The 25,281-nt window shown below is 43.2% G+C and overlaps 1 protein-coding gene across 1 annotated transcript in view; it reads right to left on the reverse strand.

Annotated features, from left to right (window-relative positions):
- Positions 1-25,281, reverse strand: part of Dsg2 (desmoglein 2) — a 52,635-nt gene that overhangs the window by 19,029 nt on the left and 8,325 nt on the right. Inside the window, exons 2-8 of the mRNA XM_060377638.1 lie at positions 18,451-18,486; positions 16,743-16,877; positions 12,526-12,687; positions 12,258-12,402; positions 10,982-11,148; positions 3,733-3,870; positions 3,454-3,639 (exon numbers count right to left, since the gene is read on the reverse strand). Coding sequence (XP_060233621.1) covers positions 3,454-3,639; positions 3,733-3,870; positions 10,982-11,148; positions 12,258-12,402; positions 12,526-12,687; positions 16,743-16,877; positions 18,451-18,486 — 969 coding nt within the window. The remainder of the gene's footprint in view (positions 1-3,453; positions 3,640-3,732; positions 3,871-10,981; positions 11,149-12,257; positions 12,403-12,525; positions 12,688-16,742; positions 16,878-18,450; positions 18,487-25,281) is intronic.

The raw sequence follows: 25,281 nt of genomic DNA on the forward strand, positions 1-25,281 counted from the left end.
TCACAGCCCTAACTAAGACAGTGGCACTGACAGCTCTGTTCTTAAGATACATTTACACTGCACCTTTGAGTGCTACAGAACCTGATCTTTCCTGGCCCAAAGAGAAAGCCCAGGAAGTATATTTAAGCAACAGCCTGGTCAGCCAGGTGAGGTGGTGCAAGTCTGTAATCCCAGCACTAAAAGAGGCAGAGGCAAGTGGATCTTTGTGAGTTCAAGGTCAGCCTGGTCTACAAAGGAAGTCCAGCCAAAACTACACAGAGAAACCCTGCCTCGAAAAAAAAAAAAAAAACAAGCGAGCAAGGTTAGAGAGGTGGCTCAGAGATTAAGAGCACTGTTTTTTCAAAGGTCCTGAGTTCAATTCCCAGTAACCACATGATGGCTCATAATCATCTATAATGAGATCTGGTGCCCTTTTTTTGGTAATAAAAAGAAAATAATTAGTTTCTTTAGGTGTACAGATTTTAGTAGGTTTATCCTATATTATAGGTCTAATATCCACTTATGCGTGAGTATGCTCAATCTCCATCCAGAAAGGCAAAGAGGATGGACATCAGAAGAAGTAAACAGGACAGGAGCCTGCCATGGAGGGCCTCTGAAAGACTCTACCCTGCAGGGGATCAAAGCAGATGCTGTGACTTATTGGCCAACCTTTTGGCAGAGTGCATGGAATCTTATGAAAGAAGTGGGTAATAGTAAGACCCAGAGAGGACAGGAGCTCCATAAGGAGAGCAACAGAACCAAAAAATCTGGGCCCAGGGGTCTTTTCTGAGACTGATACTCCAACGAAGGACCATTCATGGAGATAACCTAGAACCCCTATACAGATATAGCCCATGGCAGTTCAGTGTCCAAGTGGGTTTCATAGTAATAGGAACAGGGACTGTCTCTGACATAATCTGATTGGCCTGCTCTTTGATCACCTCCCCATAAGGGGGGAACAGACTTTCCAGGCCACAGAGAAAGACAATGCAGCCACTCCTGATGAGACCTGAGAGACTAGGATCAGAATGAAGGAGAGGAGGACCTCCCCTATCAGTGGACTTGGGGAGGGGCATGCATGGAGAAGGGGAAGGAAGGGTGTGATTGGGAGGGAGGAGGGAGGGAGCTACAGGGGGATACAAAGTGAATAAAGATTAATTTATAAAAAAATAAATAAAAATTTAATTAAAAAAGAAAATGAAGCAAGCAGAGAGAGAGAGAGAGAGAGAGCGCCTGCTCCCTACTCTTGCAGCACAGGGCCAGTGGGTATCGTATTTCTTGGCTGTTGAGTCCAAGAAGCATTAGCTTTCTTTCAAAAAGCTCTTTGTAAACTGTGGTATTTACAACACTCATTATGCAGCCTGTGTGATCATATGTACATACTGTATGCTCCAACTTTCCATTTTAAAAATAAATATAGGTATTGAAGTATGCTTAACTCAGTAATTCTGTTACTAGCTTTTGAGCTATGTACAGTTTTTTTACATAAAATTGATGTTGCTCTGAGAATTTTTATGCAGTTATTATTTTTCCCTCTGTTGACTTATATCCTATTACTAAAAGAGCCACCTAACCCAAATTCACTTAAATCCTAGCCTTTCACTGCTTTTACCTCTAGCAATGTTTTGCTGTACTGGCTGTAAGTGTAGACTCATATATCAGCTTAATTCCAATCTTCCCTAATGACTGGAGGATCTTGGGCTTTTTTCCTTGTGTGTATTTTCTGTTTTTTTGATATTGGGCCTGGATTTGTTATGTAGACCAGGCTGGCTTTGAACTCACAGAGGTCTGCCAGCCTCTGCCTCCCGAGTTCTGGGATTGAAGCATGTACCACCACGCCCAGGCTCCCCTAGCTTCTTTTCAATGGAATTGGGGCATTGCCATTATAATCTGCAAGTGAATCTTTTTATACCTGAAGGGCAGCCCAAGCCTGGCAAACATAGCGCTGGCAGGCCTTGCCTGTCTCCCCCACTCCCTCTTGTTATAAACCGTTAGATTGCATGCCTCCCAGATTCAGGGTCAGGAGCCTTATCAACTGAGCTATCCAAGCCTTCTAAGATTACATTCCTAATCATTTGTACATTCCTACATCACATATGAAATTTCTCACCTCTGTTGCTTTTCTATAATAATAATAATTTTACTTAAAACATTTTTTTTTTGAGACAGAATCTCATGTAGCCTAGGCTAGCCTCAAACTGAATATACAGCCAAGGATGACCTTCAACTCTTGATTTTCCTTCCTGTGTCACGTCACTGCATCTGGTTACTATGGTGCTGGCAGCACTGACCATGTGACCCAGGCCCATGCAGACGAGGGAAACAGTTCACCTAAGGAGCTTCATCTCTGGCAAACTTTACTCTTTTTCATCCACACCTGTCTTGATGTAAGTAACTGCATCCCTTTGTTGTGCTGTCACAGTACGTTAAAGACACTCTACCGTCTGTCATTCATCAACTGTTTCTCTCCATGTGTTACTGTGAATTCTGTCTTCCGATCTGCAGTTATGTGTATACAGTCCCTCTGCTCCTGCTGAAACACGGTGCCCATGGGCTTTTGCCGCTTGTGGAAGCAACAACTGATGGCTTGTAATTGTGTTTATTCCTATATAAGAAGCTTGTTTGGTCTCTGGTGCCATTACTAATTTCTTCAAATCATAAAAACCACCTCCCCTTTGAACATGAGGTAATGTTACCTCTGCTTTTAAAAAGGTAGTTTAAGCCGGGCATGGTGGCACATGCCTGTGATTAAAGCACTCAGGGAGACAGAGATAGGAGGGTCTCTGAGAGTTTGAGGCTAGCCTGGTCTACAAAGTGAGTCCAAGACAGCCAAGGCTACACAGAGAAACCCTGTCTCAAAAAAAAAAAGCAGTTTAAATGCACGTGGTCGCTTACTATTAAGTGAAGCCCTGAAACATCAAGTTAATTTTCTTTTCTATTTACACATACATTCATCTCACATTATACTGTTAGACTATACCATACAAAGTTGTCATTTATTCAGTACTGGGGATTGAACCCAGGGCCTCACACATGTGAGGCAAGCCATCTACCACTGCACTATTCCCGCAATTTTATGACAACTTAACTCAGTTTTCCCTTCACTGATACCAGGAAGCACTGGAAAGCAGGTTACGCTGTTCCAAAATGCAGCCCTTACAATACTTTCAAGTAAAATCACAGTAGACTTTTGTTTGAAAGGCAAGTTACGGAGCCCTGAGCCGTGAAGCTCACTGGGCAGCCAGCCTTCGGGAAGTGCGCGCTACACAAGGCTCTGCGCTGGGATCTGAGTTCCCAAACCGGCTTTGAACTGTAGTGTGACTGCTCCTTTCCCTGTGACTCGGGCCAGGAAACACGTTCCTGATCCTGGGCAATGCTGGTACCAGTTGATAGCCTTGTAAAGTACCAGTGAAAATATTGGCTCAAAATATGTTCGCCATGGTCCTGCCCTGGCAGGGAACGCCCACAACGTACCTTGACAAGGGTCACAATCCCTTCATTGGTCTGCGTGTCAGTCTCAATGTGGAAATAACCCCCTTCATTTCCTGATGCGAACGTGAAGTTTGCCAACCAGTTGTCGGAGCCTATCTCATCTGCATCGGTCACCTTGATACGCATGACTTCTACATTGACTTGGTTTTCTTCCACCACCCCCTCGTACTGCAAAACACAAAGACACAGTCTTTACTAATGCGGTAATCTACTTTTAGTTGTTATTAAAGAAATAGTAAGTCTGCTATAAAACTGAGTTACCATTTTATTTTCCACTACAGGTATATTGTCATTGACGTCCAAAATGCGAATCTGAACTTGAGCTTGCTGTACTGGTTTATCCGTTATCTGCCCTTCAGCATCCTTTGCTTCCACGGTCAGGGAATAGCTGCTGTATTCCTGCAGCATGAAAGCAAACAAAGAAACGCATTTGAGGTGGAATTATAGTTCCTGAAGCTGCTGTTCTGGTTTTGGTTCACTTTATCCTTAGGAAATGGGCCTCGGTCTATTTCATTCCGTGGCGTGGAGATGCTATTTATATTTATATGTAGTCAGAGGGGTAGAACCTAGAGGAGTTCTTGCTAATCCTTATCTACATTACTGAGAATAGTTTAGAAGATGAGTTCGTCGAACAAATGTGGACTGTTCAAGATGCAGTGTGTTCCGCCCTGGAAGCAGCAGTGGAACTGAGTGGTCACTTTTGTTTTGCTCCTATATTTTCATCCAAGTTAAATGCTAAGTCAGGAAGACTTGGCTGGGGACAGGGGTGTTGGGAGCAGACTTCCCCAGGGAGAGGAGTCCCAGAACATATGCTTAACAGATGCCCTGAGATGCCAAAAATGTTACTTCCTTCCTTCCTTCCTTTTTTTTTTTTTTTAATGTAAACTTGTACAATCACTCTGGAAATCAATCTAGCGTTTCCTCAGACAACTAGGAATAGTGCTTCCTCAAGATCCAGCTATACCACTCCTAGGCATATACCCAAAAGAGGCTCAAGTACACAATAAGGACATTAGCTCAACCATGTTTGTAGCAGCTTTATTTGTAATAGCCAGAACCTGGAAATAACCCAGATGTCCCACAATAGAGGAATAGATACAGAAATTGTGGTACATCTACACAATGGAATATTATTCAGCAATAAAAAACAAGGAAATCATGAAATCTGCAGGTAAATGGTGGGATCTGGAAAAGATCATTCTGAGTGAGCTATCCCAGAAGCAAAGATACACATGGTATATACTCACTCATATAGACATATAACATAGGATAAACCTGCTAAAATCTGTACACCTAAAGAATCTAATCAAGAGGGAGGACTCTTGCTAAAATGCTCAGTCCCTATCCAGAAAGGCAAACAGGATGGACATCAGAAGAAGGAGAAAAGAAGGAACAAGTCAGGAGCCTAACACAGAGGACCTCTGAAAGGTTCTGCCCTGCAGATCCTGAGACTTACGGCCAACCTTTGGGCAGAGTCCAGGAAATCTTATGAAAGAAGTGGGAAACAGTAAGATCTGGAGAGGACAGGAACTCCACAAGGAGAGTAACAGAACCAAAGAATCTGAGCACAGGGGTCTTTCTTTAGACTGATACTCCAACCAAGGACTATGCATGGAGATAACCTAAGACCCCTGCACAGATGTAGCCCATGGCAATTCAGTATCCAAGTGGGTTCCATTGTAATAGGAACAGGGACTGTCTCTGACATGAACTGATTGGCCTGCTCTTTAATTTCCTCCCCCTGAGGGGGAAGCAGCCTTACCAGGCCACAGAAGAAGACACTCCAGACACTCCTGATGAGACCTAATTGACTAGGATCCGAAGAAAGGAAAAGAAGACCTCCCTTATTAGTGGACTTGGGTAGGGGCATGAGTGCAGAGGGGGGAGGAAGGGAGGAGGGGGGGAACCACAGGGGGGATACAAAGCGAATAAAGTGTAATTAATAAAGAATTAAAAAATAATTAAAACAAAAAAGTTAGGAGAGTAGGTATAGACTACCATATCTGGTTCTAATTTCTTTAATTATCATAGGACTACTTAAGCTATCTACTTTTTATTGTGTGAGATTAAGTAATGTGGTTCTTTCAGAAAATAGCTTGATTTCATCTCTATTTTATTTACCTGAGCACATAGGTAGTCATACTTTTTTATTATCCTTTATAAGGTCAGAAGCTCAATTTAATAGTTTATGTTAGGATAGAAATAACTCTTTTGATTGTTCTTCTTATACTTAGTAATTAGTATTTTTTCTCCTTATTTCCCCTAAGAGCCAGCTTTTGCAATATTGTTTTGCTTTTTCCTGCTGAAGTCCTCCTTTCCATTTCATTGACTCCTATTCCAATTTTCATTTTTAGTCTTTTTCTGTTTAGCTGTATTTCAATTGATATTCTTTTTATTAATTTCACAAGGTGAAAACTTAGATTATTGATGTGACTCATTTCTTTTGTAATATTTGCAAAAAAGTTATAGACTTTCCTCTATTTTCTGCATCTAGAAATTTTTTATATTTTTAATTTTCATATTAATGTTTTATATTTGGGTTCAAAGAATCTCTAAATATAATGTAATTTTGCTATGTTTATAAACTTAATGTAAAGGAAAAGGCTTTCTTTAGAATTTCCCTTATCTCCATCAAATGATATTACAAAAGACAACATTATTGCCTTCAAAACTTTCATACTTCTATCCTTCCTCTGAAACTTCATTATCAAACAAACAAACAAAAAAACCAAGAAAAATAAAGGAAAAAAAGAAAAGAAAAATCAACATAAAAAAGCAAGCAAGCAAACAAACAAAGGACTGAGAAATCATATAATTATTGGATGAACCTCACTTAAAATTTTCGTAATTCCACTGAAACCATTGGGGGCCAATGGGAAATTTCCCTTTGTCCTTGCCATTAAAAATACTTGTAAATTTCTTTTAAGATATTTCCTTTCATTTATGCACTACTCACAAACAAACTGTTCAATCTACAATTCTTTTTGGACTTTTCCATTTATCTTTCTGCTATTAATTTCTTACCTACTTTTTATTTCTATAATTTTATTTAGAAACTTAGGACTTTTCCTGTTTATATTACCTATCTGTTTTTGTATTCTGTCATTTATTTTCTATGATTAAAGTCAGAAATATTGTCCCAAAAAATAAAAAAAAATATTTTTTTATTGTTTTTATATTAATCACAGGTTATTTACTTTGTATCCCAGCATAGCCCCCTCTCTCATTCCCTCCCAATCCCACCCTTCCTCCCTCATCTCCTCCCTGCTCCTCTCCAAGTCCACTGATAGGGGAGGTCCTCCTCCCCTTCCATCTGATCCTAGTTTATCAGGTATCTTCAGGACTGGCTGTAATGTCCTCTTCTGTGGCCTAGCAAGGCTGCTCCTTCCTCGGGGATGGGGGGGAGGTCAAAGAGCCAGCCATTGAGTTCATGTCAGAAATAGTCATTGTTCCCCTTACTAGAGTACCCACTTGGATACTGAGTTACCATGGGCTACATCCGAGCAGGGGGTTCTAGATTATATCCATACATGGTCCTTGGTTGGAGAAACAGTCTCATAAAAGACCCCCGGGTGCCCTGATATATTTGGTCCTTGTGGAGCTCCTGTCCTCTCCAGGTCATACTAACTCAGTTCAGGGAATCATATGAAACCGTTTTCTTATATGTGTTCCCTTGTCGGCTCCATTCAGTGCGTCTGGGGCTTACAGGGCTCAGCAGCCACATCAGCCAGAGAGGGTCTTGTGTGGGACAGACACTCAGTGGGTGGAGGGGAGCTGTGTCTTCAAAACTAGCTGCCCGCTTGCCTGACACACACTAAATCCTTTTGAGCCTCAGTTTCCTCATGTGTAAGATGGGAACAAGAGCTGGATTTACCTCAGGGGGTTTCAATGTGGCTTAAACAAGATAATCCAGGTAAACTCCCAATAACTGAGAGCCAAGAATATCAGCCCAATGACCACACTCCAGAGATTACTTTTCCACTCTAGTTTTATGTGAGCGTAAGCAGCAAGTTAGGAGTCATTGGTCATATTCTTAATTTCACAAAGATCTCAATACAAATGCTGGACGAGGTCCTTCCTATCTGAGCAGCTGGTTCCCAAACAAGACACAACTCGTAACAGTTTTACACCTGATAACACCACAGTAAGCCTCAGGGTAGCTGACATGTTACTTTTTCTATGTTATTAAAATCTTTGTGTCTGTGGCATGTAAAGATTATCTATCTCCCTTTGATTAAAACATTAGAATTAGGGGTTGGAGAGATGGCTGAGTGGTGAAGAATACTGGAAGCTTTCTCAGAGGACCGGGCTTTAGTTCCCAGCACCCACACAGTGGCTCACGGCTGTCTTGTAGCCGCAGTCACAGGGGATCTGATGCCCACGTCTGACCTCTGCAGGCACCAGGCATACATGTGATACACAGACACACATGCAAGCAAAACACCTCTGTACATAAAGCTAAAAAAATTTTTTTTTTGAAATCGAAATAAAAAAGAAAAATGTTTGAGAGGATAATCTAAGAAACAACCCAAATTCTCAAATTTTCTTTTGAAATTTAAAACAGTTTTGTTGTGGATATGAACATGGTTTTGTTTTGGTCCCAGGTGTGGGATGTGGGACTGATTCAGATGGTCCACAGCAGCAGACTATTTGCCTCATGTGGGCTCTGAGAGAGGCTCTTTGCCAGCTGCAGATAGTTTGAATCTGAAGACTCTGGAGAGAGAGTAAATGCCAGAGCCCAGAGAGTATGGAGATCAGAGAAAGAACAAGGCTGCTTCTGTTTCCTTCTTGCTGCTCTTAGTTGCTGTTGGGAGACAAGAAGTTGGTGATCTCTAGAAGGAGTATTGCACTGGCTGCAAGGAACCGCCCTGACTAGCAGGAAGCAGCTAAGAAAGAACTGCACCCCCTCTCCCACTAACCCTTTCTCTCTCCTACCTGGTGTTGGGGTGTTGGAAGGGATTGGGGTGGAGTAGGGAGAAGCAGATAAAAGAAACGTAAATAAAATGGTTTTTTAAAATGCCTACAAATGGCATCCAGACATCAGGCTTAAAATAATGAATTATGGCTTATGGGAGACAGGAGGGTACAGAGAGATGAATATACCATTTCAGGAAACAAGCATAAGGTTTACTGCGGCTGCTACTGCTAGTTTTATTCCTGCTTTACTCCCAGAAGGGATTCTTTGGTTTTGTTTCATTGCAGAGTTGGCACTGCAACTAGAAATTTAGTGGGTAGAGCTTGGAAAGCTTGGAAAGCAAAAGCGTCATTGGTAAAGGGAGAACACCTGGTAACTGAAAGCTGGAATTCTCCACAACTGCTGCCCAGCCCTGCTCCTGGCACTTCCGGTGTCAAAGTCCCACAGCCTCTGGGCTGGCTGGGGAGCTGGGAGGAGCAGAAGGCTATACAGGCCGAAAAGGTTAAAGGCAAAAGGCCTGTTTCAAGAAAGAAGGTTAATCTTGAGCAAACTGAGCTGCCAGAGAAGCAGCCTCAGGTTATGAGATTAACATCAGTAGCTTTCCCAGTAGCTGCCAAAAGTTTTAGGTACTGAGATGCTCAGTGTTGCCTCAGAGCTTAAAATGGCCGGTGTGTCAACCCAGAAATACGGTGCGAATGAGCCATTTCTGGCAGCACTGGGTTCTCTGCAAGAACACCTGGGTAGCTTCTAGAGGTTAGGAATCTAGCTCGGGGCTCAACAGCAAAAAGTAGGAGTCAATCCAGACAAGAGGAGCCGAAAGTCAGCAGGTTATAAAAGAAAAGGGTTTGGCTCATTCATTATCTCCTTTTACAAAAGCAACGGCAAGTTTCATTTATATTAAAAGAAAAGCTTTTTAATTTTTTTTTTTAAAACAGGAAGGGGTAAAATGTGGATATAAACATGTTTTTGTTTTGGTCCCAGGAGTGGGATGTGGGACTGATTCAGATGGTCCACAGCAGCAGACTATTTGCCTCTGAGGAGCTCAGAGTTTGTTTGTTTGGTTTTTAGGTATACCTACATAATTTTCTCTAACTTTTAAATTCTCCTTTTTTGTTTTTGAGGCTGAATCTCATTATGTAGCCCTGGATGGCCTCAAACTCATGGAGATCCAACCACCTTTGCCTCCAGAGTGCTGAGGGTAAAGGCCTGTGTTATCATGCCAAGCATTTATTTCAAAATTGAGTTTCACTATGTAGCTCAGGATAACCTGGAGCTGCCTACATAGAACAGGCTGGCTTTGAACTTGCGGAGATTCTTCTGCCTGAGTCTTCCAAGGCCTGGACCTACAGATGTGCTCCATTACATGTTTGAGTCACATGGAAAAATTTTAGAGTCTTCATACCAAGTTTTCCAACCTGGCTCTTATTCTACCCATTTCAATATAAATGCAGCACACCTGAGCTTGGACTGGTCATGTTTCAAGAGGCAATAGCACACACTGCTAGTAACTGCCATACTGGGCAGCCCATCCCTACATGATGATTCTGAGAGTCGTTCCATGAATGAGGAATGCAGGACAAATTAAACAAAATTTAATTAAAAATTAAAACATTCAAATAAAGAGTGGAGAAACTAGCAGAGAGTATAAAAAAGGAGGGTAGTCAGATGCCCCTCAGTTGAGGAATGGATACAGAAATTGTGGTACATCTACACAATGGAATATTGCTCAGCAATAAAAAAATAAGGAAATCATGAAATCTGCAGGCAAATGGTGGGAACTGGAAAAGATCATCCTGAGTGAGGTATCCCAGAAGCAGAAAGACACACAGGGTATATACTCATTCATAAGTGGATATTAGAGACATAACATAGGATAAAAATACTAAAATCTGTATACCTAAATAAACTAATCAAGAAGGAGGACTCTGGCTAAGATGCTCAATCTTCACTCAGAAAGGCAAAGAGGATGGACATCAGAAGAGGGAGAAAACAGGGAAAAGGACAGGAGCCTACCACAGAGGGCCTCTGAAAGGCTCTACCCTGCAGGGCATCAAAGCAGATGCTGAGACTTATGGCCAACCTTTGGGCAGAGTGCAGGGAATCTTATGAAAGAAGGCGGAGATAGTAAGACCTGGAAAAGACAGTAGCTCCACAAGGAGAGCAACAGAACCAAAAAATCTGGATACAGGGGTCTTTTCTGAGACTGATACTCCAACCAAGGACCATTCATGGAGATAACGTAGAACCCCTGCACAGATGTAGCCCATGGCAGTTGAGTGTCCAAGAGGGTTCCCTAGTAATGGGAACAGGGACTGTCTGTGACATGAACTGATTGGCCTGTTCTTTGATCACCTTCCCCTGAGAAGGGAGCAGCCTTACACGGCCACAGAGCAAGACAATGCAACCATGATTGAGACCTGATAGAGTAGGATCGGAAGGAAGGAGAGGAAGACCTCTCCTATCAGTGGACTTGGGGAGGGAGTGTGGACTTGGGAGAGGAGGAGGGAGAGAGCTACAGGGAGGATACAAAGTGAACAAACTGTAATAAAAAGAAAAAAGGAAAAAAAAGGAGGGTGGTATGTATCATTAACTTACCTCTCTGTCCAGAGTAAAACTGGTTGTATAAATCTCCCCCGTGTCTTTATTTAGGTAGAACACAGGAGTGTTTGCAGGCTCCTGAGAGACAATTCTGTAGGAGATTTTGGAATTCAGCGTATTAGGCTCATCTGCATCCGTTGCGCTGACTTTCATCACAAGCGTATCTGCCGGTTCGGAATAGAGGTGTCGAGGTAAGTGTACTTACAAAGAGGCTACCACTTTATCCTTTCAGCCATTTCCTGCAGGGATGCGAGGTTCCTATCAGAATCACACTACACCACTATCTGAAAAAAGCTGTCATGGGGTAAAGGCACTTGTTGCCAAGCATGCTGAACTGAGCTCGATCCTTGGGACCACATGATGGGAAGAGAGAACTCAAGTTTACAAGCTCTTCTCTGACTTCCATGCACGTGCCATGGCCGTGGGCACATACGTGTTATGTCTATACACGGAATAATGAGAAATATATTTAAAAAGGAACAAAATGAAAAATTGGCTATATGAGGGCCACACATTTGATCTAATAGCAAGACTGAGGACCACCCATGTCTCCGGATGCTTATTCAGACGCAAGCAAATTAGAAGAAGAACAACCATTCTTTTTATTTTGACGGAGAAAGATCTCCGTTTGGTCTTAGGGAGAACATTGCATTGAACAATGTTGTCAGCAGAAGTTACGGCAAAAACAATATAAATCAGAGGTCAACCATACCCCCTAGTAGCCCAAAACCAGATAGCTGCTTATTTCAGGCCTGCTCATTTTGCATAGTGTCTACAGCTGAGTTCCCCTTACAGGGGACCTGATGGAGACCTTACCTGTTCTGTCAATATAACATCTTTTCTGAAAGATCATGATTCTTAAGGTCTTTTAAATGTATAGTAATAAAAGAGGCCCGAACCTGGAGTAATGGGTTTATTATCACTCCTACTGTGAGCAATACTCAAATTTTAGGAAAAGCTACAATTTTGTGTTTTTATATATGGGGAATAAACGACCTGGTTGTACATCTCCCCCTGCCAAAAGACAAAAGAAAACTAATAAAGAAAAAAATATATAGTTGGATATGGAGCCATCCATGGCTTAGTGGTTAAGAGCACCTATGGCTGCTATTCATAGGACTCAGGTTCATTTCCTGATATCCACCTAAGGTGGCTTACAACTGCCTGTAAGTTCAGTTCCAGGGGATCCGACACCTCCTTCTGGCTCCTACCTGCGCACACGTGGTGCACACAGGCCTAAGACACAGAGTGAAAAGAAGAAATGCACTCTTACGTGCCGCGCTCAGTTCTTCGATGGACCCAACAAAGACATCTTGCGTGAACACTGGCTCGTTGTCATTGATGTCAAGAACTCTGATGCGCAGTTCTAAGGGCTTCTCCAGGTTGTTTCCTCTGGAGTCCAACGCGTAGCCCGTCAGCTGCACGGTGACACGAACAATAACAGATTTGCTGCAGTGGATCGATCGCTACGGTACAGCCGTAAAAACGAACTGTAATTATCACCAAAGAGGAAGTCCAAATAAAGGGAGTTTCCTTCTTACCAGGAAAAACGGTGTTTCTTCCCGATCAAGAATTCTGGTAATGTTCAGGTCTCCCGTGTCTCTATCAAACACAAATATGCCAAAAGGTGGTTGTGTAATTCCCTTCCCGGTGTACTTGTAGGTGATCTTTATTCCTTTTTCTTCAGCAAGGTCAGAATGTATCTAACATAAAAAGAGCAAAGGAATGTCTCGAGTTAAGACCTTTATAACTTATAGGCCAACGTTTAATGGCAATGTCCCTTTGGAGGTGTCGTGGTGTGGCTAGGAGGCAGGTGGCCCGGAACATGTAGTGGGGTCAGGAAAGCATGTTCTAATCTTGCTGCAGCACACACTTGTGTGTGACACCGGTTAGTTGCTCAGCCTCCCTGGGCCTCAGTTTTCTTATCTGTGCAATGGAGAGCAGGAGAGTGCTCACCTTGTAGGACTATTGTGGAATTAAGATATAGTGGGGTATGTCTCGGAGGGGAAGTAGAGTTTTTGTTTTTGTTTTCCCTTTTTACTAGGGTAAAGCCAGGGCCTTATGTATCCTAGCGGAGAGCTCTTGCCGAGCTACCTTCATCGGAAGTAGGTCTTATGAGATAGGGTTTCACATAGCCCAGGCTAGCATCCAGCTTGCTAAGTAACTGAGGATGACCCGAACTCCTTTCTTTAAGATTTGTTTATTATTTATACTGTATTCTGCCTGCAGGGCAGCAGAGGGCACCAGATCTCATTATAGGTGGTTGTGAGCCACCATGTGGTTGCTGGGAATTAAACTCAGGACCTTTGGAAGAACAGTGTTCTAAACCTCTGAGCCATCCCTCCAGCCCACCTCCTAAACTCCTGATCCTCCTGCATTTATGTCCCAAGACCTGAGGTTACAGGTATGGGCCACCATACCTGACTCAGCAGGAGCATATTTTAAATTTGGTACATGCAGTCAAAACTTCAGAATCAAGAATTACTTTCATAAAACCATCCAACTGCCTGGAAGGTATGAACCGGCCATCTTCCCAGACAGGGCTGAATACAGCTAAGCACTTTCTTAGCATGGAATAAATACTGCAGCAAAATCAATATTATTTCTAACCTGCTGGGTCCCCTCCAGTCATCCTCTCTGCTCTCCATAAGTGATCTTCTTCCTGCCTATGCTTTCAATAACCGTTCCCCTGTGTACCTCCCTCGCCCCAGGCTTCTCAGTTTATGTCATTTGTCCTCACACATCACTGAAGACATCAGTCTCTCCCCCACCCTAGCTCTCTGTACTGAAACCTCAGGATTAGTGATACATTCTTCCTACAGCTTCCCAAGATGCACTGGGTGTGTGGGGGTGTTTTGAGAGCATTGCTTTTATGGAAAGCAGAGATATACTGAGATATTTTGTCTTCTGTGGAAAGTATTTAAAAGGTGTGCTTGATGCATGAATGTAGTGGGGGTGGGAGAATAAGTGGGGGTGGGGGAGTCTGCACATGTGAACGCAGAGGCCTGCAGAGGCCACATGGAGGAGCCAGATCTCTCACAGCTCCCCTGACAGGTGGTTGTAAGTCACGTGAGGTGCTGGGAACCAAACTCAGGCCCTCTGCAAGAGCAGCATGTGCTCTCCCCCACTGAGCCAACTCTCCAGCCCCTTGCTTTTTGTGAAAATTTTATTTTTAATGACTTGGGTAGTTAAAATTAGTAAGAACAGCAAACACTTGTTAAACTCTTAAGAGTCCGTTTGTTTATGGAAACGCACTGAAAGACAGTAAGGATGACTGAGATATAAAAAAACAAAAACAAAACAGAACAAAGCAAAACAAATGAGGAAAATAAAACACCACCAAGCAAAGTGCAAACAAAGCACTCAGTTGCTTGTACACAGGCTACTCTGTGAAGCCACACTCAAAGTCTAGATTTTAGAAGGTTTTTATGAAAACAGTGTGGTGGGGCTGGAGAGGCAGGTCACTAGCTAAGAGCGCTGGCTGCTCTTGCAGAAAACCTGGGCTGGGTTCCCACCTGGGTCACAAATGCCTCTAACTCCAGTCTCAGGGGATCCAATGCCCTGCTCTAGCTTCTGTGGGCACAGCACACATGTGGTTACACACACATTCATGTGGGAAAACACACATACACATAAAATAAAGATTAAAAACACTGATCATGTTTTAAAAAATAATTACAACATGGTGCTAGAAAGAGGCAGCTATTGCCTTTGATTCTGTAGCTGTATTTCTCTTACAGAAGCCCTTCACATATAAGACCGGAAAGCTGAAGACTGACCTTGGATGCAGGTTAAGTATGCATTTACATGGTGTTTACTGACTACCCACCACATATGCGGGTCCCAGGAGGGACTGAGAACCTTAAGGAGGGTCCATGCTAATGAGGGAGGCAGGGAACAGGCAAGTGGTTTCTGGCCAATGTCTAGCAGTCAAATCTGCTGTAAGCCAAATTCATACAGGATAAGAGAACAAAGAGCCAGGTGGAGAGAGGTAAGCTTGAGCAGAGACATGATGATGTCACGTACCAAAAATCCCTGTGGGGAATGGACTCCAGGAAGAGGGCATAGCAAGTGTTCCCAGGGTAAAGGCTGGAGTGACCTGTGACCAGTTCAGTGGGTGCAGCGAAGTAGGCAGTGGGAACTTAGGATGGAGAGAGGCCAAGGCCAACAGTGACATGAGCTCCCACAGACCATGGCGTAGGGAGGGGTGGTGCTGTGGTCACAGTTCTCTTCCTCTGTGCCCTTCTACTTGCTGATTTCAGGGCCTCAGTCATGGGGTGGACATGCCTTAGTTTGTATATTCAAATGGTTGCTCTTGCTAATTCCAGAGAATAAGCTTTGTGTGGGTGAGGATTTCACAGGCGTGAACTCAGGGAGGCCAGGTGGGTGGTGGAGATGACAAGGACCTTGGCAGTGGCACTAGGGAGAAGTGGATGGTTTGTGTTGTACTTTGGAGATAAAACTGATAGTAATTGCTAGATTTTTTTTTTTTTTTTTAATCTAGGTAGGTGCCCTCTACTTTCCACCATGAATAGAAGTGGGTTCCATGAGTCCCGAGGAGCCCAGGACCGATCGTAGTTGCTGAAGGAGATGGTGTCATCTTCTAACGGTGTAGTCACTGGGGACAGTATAGGAAGAAAGGAAAAGGATGGGGGTAGGGGGGTGGGTGCAGAGCCAGAGGGTAACAGAGAGTGAAGTAACAAAATACTGCAGATACGTGTCAAACTGTGAAAATATAAAGGAGGTTCATCAGATGGCTGGGTGGGCAAAGGCGCTTGCTGCCAAGCCTGACGACCTGAGTTCAGTCTTGGGACACACACGGCAGAGGGAGTGATTCTCAGAAGCTGCTCTCTGACCTCCTCAGGGTGGTGGGGCTTCCACACTAAACCAATGTGAGAAGGAAGGCAGGCAGGCAGGAAGAAAACAACCCTAGGCTTGTGCTTCTCAACCTTCCTGACAATGCTGTGTCCCTTTAATACAGTTCCTCATGTTGTGGTGATCCCCAGCCACAAAATTATTTCACCGCTACTCATAACTGTAGTTTTGCCATTGTTATAAGCTGAAATGTAAATAACTGCGTTTTCCCGATGGTCTAAGGCCACCCTTGTGGAAGGGTCATTTGACAATCCCAGATCTCAGACCTAGGCAGAATTAAAACGCTGTTCACAGAAATGGTCAGAATATAAGAACAGCTTTAAGGAGACGAACAGGAAGGGTTGCATAATCAGGCTCGCACAGCTAACTTAGCTTTGGGGTTTAGAGTACTCCATGCTAGTACTGCCAGGAACTTTATTTGAAAATGGGACTGGTTTTGAGGAAAAGGAGAGCTGTTAATCACTAATTCCAAAAGACAGGCACAGAGTGCTGTCCCAAGCCAAGAAGGATGTATGTCACAGTCACTCTTCCTCAGTTCCTTGCAGCTGCTTGTTTTTAATGATTTTATCTTTTTTGCATATTGTAAGGTTTTTATTAGATCAAGACTAACCCAATGTCAGATTCCTTAAGTTGTAGTTGAATTAAATCCTAAAATCATGTAATTAAGGGTCATTGATGTTGCATCGTCTACATTAAAAAGTAAGTTCAAACACACCCTGAATATCTTAAAACCTGATATGTACATCGCCTGATTTTACTTATATTGGAAATTAATTTTCATGCACCACAGCCTTAACCACACACATGCACAACACACACACACACACACACACACACACACACACAACATACACCGGACACCCACATTCCCTGTAACGGGTACCTTGGCAATTGGGTTCTTTCTGGAAAGGTCTTCTCCCTCCCTCAGAGCCACAGGGGCGGTGATCCAGGCTCGCTTCCTGCGCACCAAGTGAGGCGGCTTAGGGAGCAGTCTGTCTTCACTTCTCGCGTTGAAGACCTGTTGACAGTATCACCTTCGGTTATCACCTACCCCAAGGCTTTTGTGAGACAATCTGTAATTCGCCAGACTTAAAAATAGTGCACGTTAAGGTATGAGTTAAAATAAACCTAACTGATTAAAAAACAAAACAGTATAAAACTTAGGTACCTTTGGAAGTTTTTTTTAAGGCTTCACTTGCATAAAGGAAATGCGTATATTGTAGTAAACTCCACATGCACATGAGAGATGGCCTCCCAGCTCAAAGAGTGGCAGGGTTTGCTCTCCATAGGAAGAAAATATTTCCAGAGTGAGGTTGACAAAAGGCCAACAAACAATCTGGTCCTTTACAGGTTAGGAACAATTCCACATCTAGGGCTTTGCTTTCTTACTAGCCGACAACTGAGTTTCACTTTCTGGGATAACTTTTGGGTTAAAAATACATGATTTATTTCTAATATCAGAGATCAGACCTCTACTCTTGCCTGATGCGTCCAAAACAAAAAGGGGGAACTGTAGAGAGCTGCGGAATGCTGTGCCTGAAAGATGGAGCTGGTTTCCGCCTTCCACCTTCCCAATGGTGAGTGCTCTCTGTCACAAATAACTCCACATTTGGCTAAGGCTGAGGATCTGGCTTGCTTCCATGTATGTGGACCTATCTGCATTGCCCACGTGGCATGCTGAGGTTGGCTACCCAGAGGCTATTTAAAGTGGGCTGGCTTTACCCAGGGTCCGAGGATTGTTCAATGTTCCTGAATAAACTGCATTGAAAAAAAAAATACACGACTGTGTGTTTTAGAACTTACTCTTCAGAAACCGCTGACATAAATTTGACCCCATCAAGGAAGCTTGTGCATGTAATAGTAAAAATGGTTCTACACCAGGCTCATTTCATCATTCTACTCATTTCAGTGCTCTAAATAAGCGTTTTGTTTTTTTTATTTTAAAATATTTACAGTCATTCATTTTTTCTTTATTTCTATATGAATTTTTCTTAATAAAACGTGAATTATAATCTAAAACATTATTCAATTTCATGCAATATATTTTGATCTTTTTTTCCCCTCCCTCACCTCCTCCCAGATCCTCCCCACCTACCTACCCACCCAAGTCATGCTTGCTTACTCTCGCTCTCTTGCTCTCTCTCTCTCTCTCTCTGACTCTCACTCTAAGAAACAGATGAGAACACTAAAACTTATAATGTAAAACTGTAGAAGTCCTATTCTTTACTCATTCCTTGTTGATGACTCAGGGAAAACCTCCTATGACTTCCACGGTTCACACTCATAGGCAAGAGCCTTCAACTCACTATGCTGACCAGGCTGGCCTCCAAACGACAGAGAGACCCACCTGCTCTGTCTCCCAAGCGCTGGAACCAAAGACGCGTGCTGTGCCAAACCTGGCAAGGCATGTATTTATCTATCTATTTACGAAATGCTGCACTGAGCCTTCTCTGATGTGTGTTCCTCTGTGTTTGTTTGAATGGGAAGGTCCAGGTTTAAGGAAGTGCTGATTTTCAATCTAGTAAGGTACAGCCAATCTGTCCACCAGAAAACTAAGGACTTGGCCCCCCAAACCCCCTTTAGTTCCTCACCTCTAAGTAAAGTCCATTTCCAACATCCAAGCAAACCTGTAAAATAAAATTATGGACATTATAAATAGGAGTAGCCATCATTATGCTTTGGGAAAGGAAACAAGCTCTAACGTTCTTTTCTGTCTTCCCAAAAACCAGAGTCAGAGGGCAGAATCTACCTTCTCCTTGGTCCATAAAGTCTCCTTCAGAGAATAATACAGAGTGTGTGTGTATGTATGCATACCCAGGAGGGCACACACATGCCCCAGGAAGCAGAGCCTGTCTTTTTACCATGTGGGTCCTGGGGATCGAGCTCAGGTTGCCAGGCTTGGTAGCAAGAGCCTTTACCTGCTGAACCATCCTGCTGCCCTGAGAACAAGTATTTTAACAAACAAAACAGGTCTGGGAATGCGGCTTGGGGGTAAAGGCTCAAGCTGTGCCAGCTTGACTACGCTGAAGCCCTTGGCGGAAGTGCGTATCTGTAAATGCCAGCGCTCTTACAGGGAGATGGGAGGCAGAGTCGGGGGGGGGGAATCACCCACAAGCTGAGTGCTAGCCTGTCACGGTAAACAGTAGGAGAAACTGCCTGAACCAGGTGAGGATTAACTCCCCAAAATTGTCCTGACACACGCAAAATGAATATAGAACAAAAATTAAAGTGTCACCTTTTGACACCGTAAAACCTCTGACCATTTTCTCCCCACCTTGTGGCTTTTCTCTCATGCTGTCTGGGGCCTGGGTACCTTTCCTCAGGGCTGTGCAGAAGTGTGATCCATTCAGACTACCAGTTACAGTCACTGTGCCTTTATCTTCCCCTCACTGTCCCCACCATTGGCATCTCAAATGTCCAAACCCTGGAGTCATGCTGACTTCTGGGCAGACTCGTTGTTACACAGTGATGTCATGTGTTACCTGAGACTTTGTCTTCAGTCATCCCCTCCCTTTCTCCAGGGAGCGATGTCCTGAGGACTTTTCAAATTTAACCAACAACTGTGCACTTTGGTTGTGACTCTTGCTTTTCCACATTTGTCATCTTAGGTATCACCGTCACTTGGCTAACCTTCCGTGATCCTTTTCTAAGGCCACCTAAACATGTGTTTTCTCTTTGCTTCTGCTTTGCACCCTTTAACGCTAACCCCAAGCTGGAAGTAGTTTCCTTAGGCTGCCTTTACTTTTCCACTTTCCATTTATGTGTAAAATCACCGTCCTACAGCCTCAGCTTGAATTTCTGCGGCCTTGTTTGCTTTTCCCTGCATGCATGGAGTTCATACAGTGTGGAAATCAAGGCTTTCTCTGAAAAGAATGCATGCTCTCTGGCAGCCTTCATATTCCCTTGAAAGCTTCCTGTGGACTCTGCTTTTTCTGTGGATCTTACCCCTACCCCCGCTCACCACCCCTCCTTTTTTTTCTCCTTGCCTCACCTAAAAGAAATTCAAGGTCAGTTGACCTACAGCTCTAAGGTGAGTCTCTGAGCAGATGGAAAGCTATGGTGGTTTGTACAAGATGTATGCCCTAAGTCTCTGGCATTTGAACACTTGGTCCTGGGTTGGTGGCTGTTTGGACAGAATTTAGAGGTGTGGCCTTGGTGGAGAAAGTGTATCGCTGGGTGCGGGCAGGCTTTGAGCTTTCAAAAGACACATGCCATTTTGGGTTAGCTCTCTGAGCCTCCTGATTGAGGTGTGAGACGTGAGTTACAATTTGAGCTGCTGTTGTAGTCATCTGCCACCTGCTATTTCCACCCCGTCGTCATGCATTCTAATCTATAAGCTCCTAGTAAATGTTCTTCTATAACTCGCCTTGGTCATGATGTCCTTGCATATAGAGAAGTAACTATTATAGAAGCCTTAGCCAATTATGTACTGCCTATGATATAGCTAGATACATTATTTCTTTCTTTTTCTAAATTACTGTATCTGGTGAGCAAGGACTAGAGATATCTAGGCAAAATGTGCTCCAAAATGTTGATATTCTCAATAACATTGTGATATATAAAACTGTGGTGGTGATGTTAAGATAAGTTACTACTTTGAGTTAAGTTTCTCTGGTAAGATTTTGTACAGGAAAGACTAGTGCGTGCATCCAAATTGCTCAGAGCCACGTCAGAAGGGGACATTCTTGAACTAATACTTCCTCTCCCAGCTTCCTACCCATCTCTCGCTCTCTTTGATAGTTACATGGACCATTATATTTTAAAAATATTCATTTTTATTTGTGTCTGTGTGTGCACACGCCTGCTCGTGTGCAGATGCCTGGCGGCCCCTTGGAGTTTGAGATACAGTAGTGCTGGAAACTGACTCTTCTCTGCCTGGACAGCTAGTACTCTAGTACTTGAGTCATGTCTTCGGTCCCCCATTTTCATTCTGGTCTAAAATATTGGCCCTAGCAAAAAGGCCTAATTATGTGTTACCATAGTGTTATTATTTATGACCAAATAGCATATGTTTTCCTTGCTACAAAAGGAAGTGATTTATTACCCTCTGATAAAAAGTAAACTCACCATACAAGTGTCTTTAGTAACTCATTGAAATCTGTTTCCTACATGTTTCTTAAGAAGTAGAGATTAGATAGTAATATGATATACCCAAGTATAGGAACAGACATCTCATGGGACAGAGGCATGACTCATTTTTTTTTTTTCTTTCTTAGAAGGAACTTGATGACAGATAAATGTCATATGCAATGTTTGCCTGAGAAAAGCTTCTATGTACTTAGCCAAAATAATGTTTTTAGATGAACCAGGAAAATCCTTCGAGGGCTTCCTCAACCCATAAAAGTTTAGACATTTCTACTATTGGATCTTGTGCCTCAATGTAAAAATTGGCCTTCCTGGTAAGGAGCAAAAAACCAAAACCAACCAACCAAAACAAAACATTTAGCAGCAAGGAAGGCCAAATAGCACTGAAAAAGCCAACAGTGTATGTGTTGTTCTCAAGCTCAGTAACTTTAGAAAGGGCTTCCTGTTCTGACACTATTTTGATGAATGTCACCAGGGGACTGTGGAGGACTGGGTGTTGCTAGCTGACAGGTTGCTCCACAGCAGGTGACCTTGAACTTCCTTCTGTGGGCTGGGAGTCCAAGGTGGGTGACCCTTGACCTTTAACATCTCAGACTAGTATCTTCTAGTATTGAGGTACAGAAAATAGTCTTAAATGATATGGTGTTTCCATTCTAGCAGAGATGGCTAAGAGGGCGAGAGGTATGTGCAATGGGAGAGTTTTGGGTTCTGCACAGGGCTGACCTAGCATGGGAGGTTGTTCTTTAAATTCAGACCCTCTCTGTGATGGTTAATACTGTCAACTGGATAGCACCTATCACCTAGGAGACAAACCTCTGGGTAGTTAGGGTGGGATAACCTACCCTCATTTGAATGGCAGCATGTCATATGCTGGGGCTCCAGCCTGAATAAATGGAGAACGGAGGTGAGGACCAGCATTCACCCTTCTGCCTGCAAATGCAGTGTGGCCAACAGCCTCATCCTCTGTGGGCCTCATAAGGGCTTCCTCACTGTGATGGGCTGTACTCTCAAACTATGAGTCAGAATAAACCGTTCCCTCCTTCCAGGTTGCTGTGTGTGTGTGTATGAATATTTTGTCATAACAATGAAAAAAGTTACTTTTAGTAACTCTCAAAACCATTCTATAATACTCTCACCTACCTATCTAACCATGAAGAATATTCTAAAATTCTTTATTTCTCCTTTGGGCTATTTAGAAGGCCAAATCAGGCATTAAACTGAGGATCCTTGGCTCTTCTCAAATTCATTCATAAAATGGACTTGGATTTAGTTTGGATGAAACAAGTAAATAAGATGAGATCAAATGAAGGCATTGGGTGCACCTGTTTACTTCTGGTCACATGTCCTGATCCTGTGTCTGTATCAACAGAGTTGGAGATCTGGCCCCTGAATATCTCCGAAGAAGGTTTGGGCAGGGCTTCTGTGGTCATAGGACCTTATGTGGCTGCAGGAGCACCAGCATGTTGAACTACTTCTCTGATAACTCTAATGTGGACCGCATTTATACTGGAATTAAACATGTCATACTTTCTTCTTGTTATATTTTATGGAGGGAGGTTAGTCTTTGTATTTTTCGCTTTATAGCTAAATGTTACAACTTAGTTAAAAATCCCCACTTTGGGCTGGTGAGATGGCTCAGGGGGTGAAGGCATTTGTTATGTAAGCCTGCTGACTTGGATTCAATACCTGGAACCCATATAAAAGTGGAGGTAGAATTAGGTTGTTCCCTGACTTCTACATGTGTGCCATTGCAAATATGCTTCCCCATAATAATAATTATAATAAATAAAAATCCCTCCAAGCGGGCTAATATCCAGAATATATAAAGAACTCAAGAAGTTAAACAGCAACAAATCAAGTAAACCAATTAAAAAGTGGGGTACAGAGCTAAACAGAGAATTCTCTATAGAGGAATAGCGAATGGCGGAGAAACACTTAAAAAATGCTCAGCATCCTTAGTCATCAGGGAAATGCAAATCAAAATGCCCCTCAGATTCTACCTTACACTCATCAGAATGGCTAAGATCAAAAACTCAAGTGACAATACATGCTGGAGAGGATGTGGGGAGAGGGGAATACTCCTCCATTGCTGGTGGGAATGTAAACTTATACAATCACTTTGGAAATCAATCTGGCACTTTCTCAGACAATAAGGAATAGTGCTACCTCAAGATCTAACTATACCACTCCTAGGCATATATCCAAAACATGCTCAAGTACACAACAAGGATATTTGTTCAACCATGTTCATAACAGCTTTATTCATAATAGCCAGAATCTGGAAACAACCCAGATGTCCCTCAACTGAGGAATGGATACAGAAATTGTGGTACTTTTACACAATCTACACAATCGAATACTACTCAGCAATTCAAAACAAGGAAATCATGAAATTTGCAGGCAAATGGTAGGAACTAGAAAAGATCATCCTGAGTGAGGTATCCCAGAAGCAGAAAGACACACAGGGTATATACTCACTTATAAGTGGATATTAGACATATAATATAGGATAATCATACTAAAATCTGTACACTTAAAGAAGCTAAGTAAGAATGAGAACCCAGGGTAAGATGATCAATCCTCACCCAGAAAGGCAAATGGGACATACATGGGAAGAGGGAGAAAACAGGGAACAGGACAGGAGCCTACCACAGAGGGCCTCTGAAAGGCTCTACCCAGCAGGATATCAAAGCAGATGCTGAGGCTCATAGCCAAACTTTGGGCAGAGTGCAGGGAATCTTATGAAAGAAGGGGGAGATAAAAAGACCTGGAGGAGACAGGAGCTCCACAAGGAGAGCAACAGAACCAAGAAATCTAGGCCCAGGGGTCTTTTCTGAGACTGATACTCCAAACAAGGACCATGCATGGAGATAACCTAGAACCTCTGCTCAGATGTAGCCCATGGCAGCTCAGTATACAAGTGAGTACCCTAGTAAGGGGAGCAGGAGCTTTCTCTGACATGAAATGAGTGGCTTGTTCTTTGATCACCTTTCCCTGATGGGGGATCAGCCTTACCAGTCCACAGAGGAAGACAATGCAGCCAGTCCTGATGAGACCTGATAGGCTAGGGCCAGATGGAAGGAGAGGAGGACTTCCCTATCAGTGGACTTGGAGAGGGGCATGGGAGGAGATGATGGAGGGAGTGTAGGTGGGATTGGAGGGGTAATGAGAGAGGGGGATAGAGCTGGGATACAAAGTGAATAAACTGTAATTAATTTAAAAAATAAAAAGATAAAAAAGATAAAAAGAAACCCTCCAAGCATGGTGGCACAAGCCTTTTATTCTAGCACTCTGGAGGTTGAGGAAGGTGGATCTCTGTGAGTATCGGGCCAGCCTGGTCTATATAGTGAGTGAGTTCCAGGACAGCCATGACTGCAAAGGAAGACCCTATTTCAGTAAGTCAGTAAGTAAATAAATGAACGAATAGTCCAAATTAAGGCTTCAGCTTGTAAACGACACAGATACACACATGGCCCTCAACAGTTAGTTTAAGTGTACAACTGTAGTCTTCCGCGGTTGCTAATGTTGAAAAAAGTCCTTAGTAGCAGAGGAAAGTAGGGCTGTGAACTGTACTTTCTAATTATGAGCTGTGCATTCGAACCCGACAGATGACCAGCAATGTGCAGGACTGTCCTAACCGCCCGCCTGCTCTTCAGACACCAGTCTCAAAGGAACGTGTGACTTCGGGTGAATCAGCCACTGAAGTCGGCGCCAGCAGGAAGGCATCTGCATGGTGCTGTTTTACTGACTCGGAATTTTGAAACACGAATTGAGCTATGCTGTGCTGTACTCAAACCTGCCTCCTCCTATCCTGTAAGGAATTTTCATTTCCCGAGAAGTTCTGTGTCATTACCGCCAGTTCCTAGACAAACTAACGGAAACCTCGAAAAAGTCACAATTAATTTTTATTCATTGTTAATTTTATCAGCATCCCTAAAGCATCCCTTAAGAAAGTTCACAGTGGCTTACGGGGGTAGGCCTTTATAATGTTTAACCTTTTCTACTCTCAGTTTTCATCACACAGCGATGTGGATGGTGCTTTTTACACGTCAGAATTATAATAAAGACTGTTTGGCCCAAGCCAAGCAGGAACACGTATCTCTAGGTAATACCGACGCTCCATGGCCTCCAAGGCCAATTTCAAAAGCCCCTACCTAAGAATCTCAGGGCTAGCAACGGAAAGAGAGAAGATGACAGGCAGAGCCTGGGCGACTCATAAGCCAGATAATGAACCCTTTGATGCCGAGAGCTGTGTGCAGACACAACTTGTAAAAGATGAACCTCAGGCACCGTGAGTTACACAAGTAGGCTTTTTACCCCATAGGTGCCGATCATGT

Source organism: Meriones unguiculatus, chromosome 2 (genome assembly GCF_030254825.1).
Source record: "Meriones unguiculatus strain TT.TT164.6M chromosome 2, Bangor_MerUng_6.1, whole genome shotgun sequence".
NCBI classification, from domain to species: domain Eukaryota; kingdom Metazoa; phylum Chordata; class Mammalia; order Rodentia; family Muridae; genus Meriones; species Meriones unguiculatus.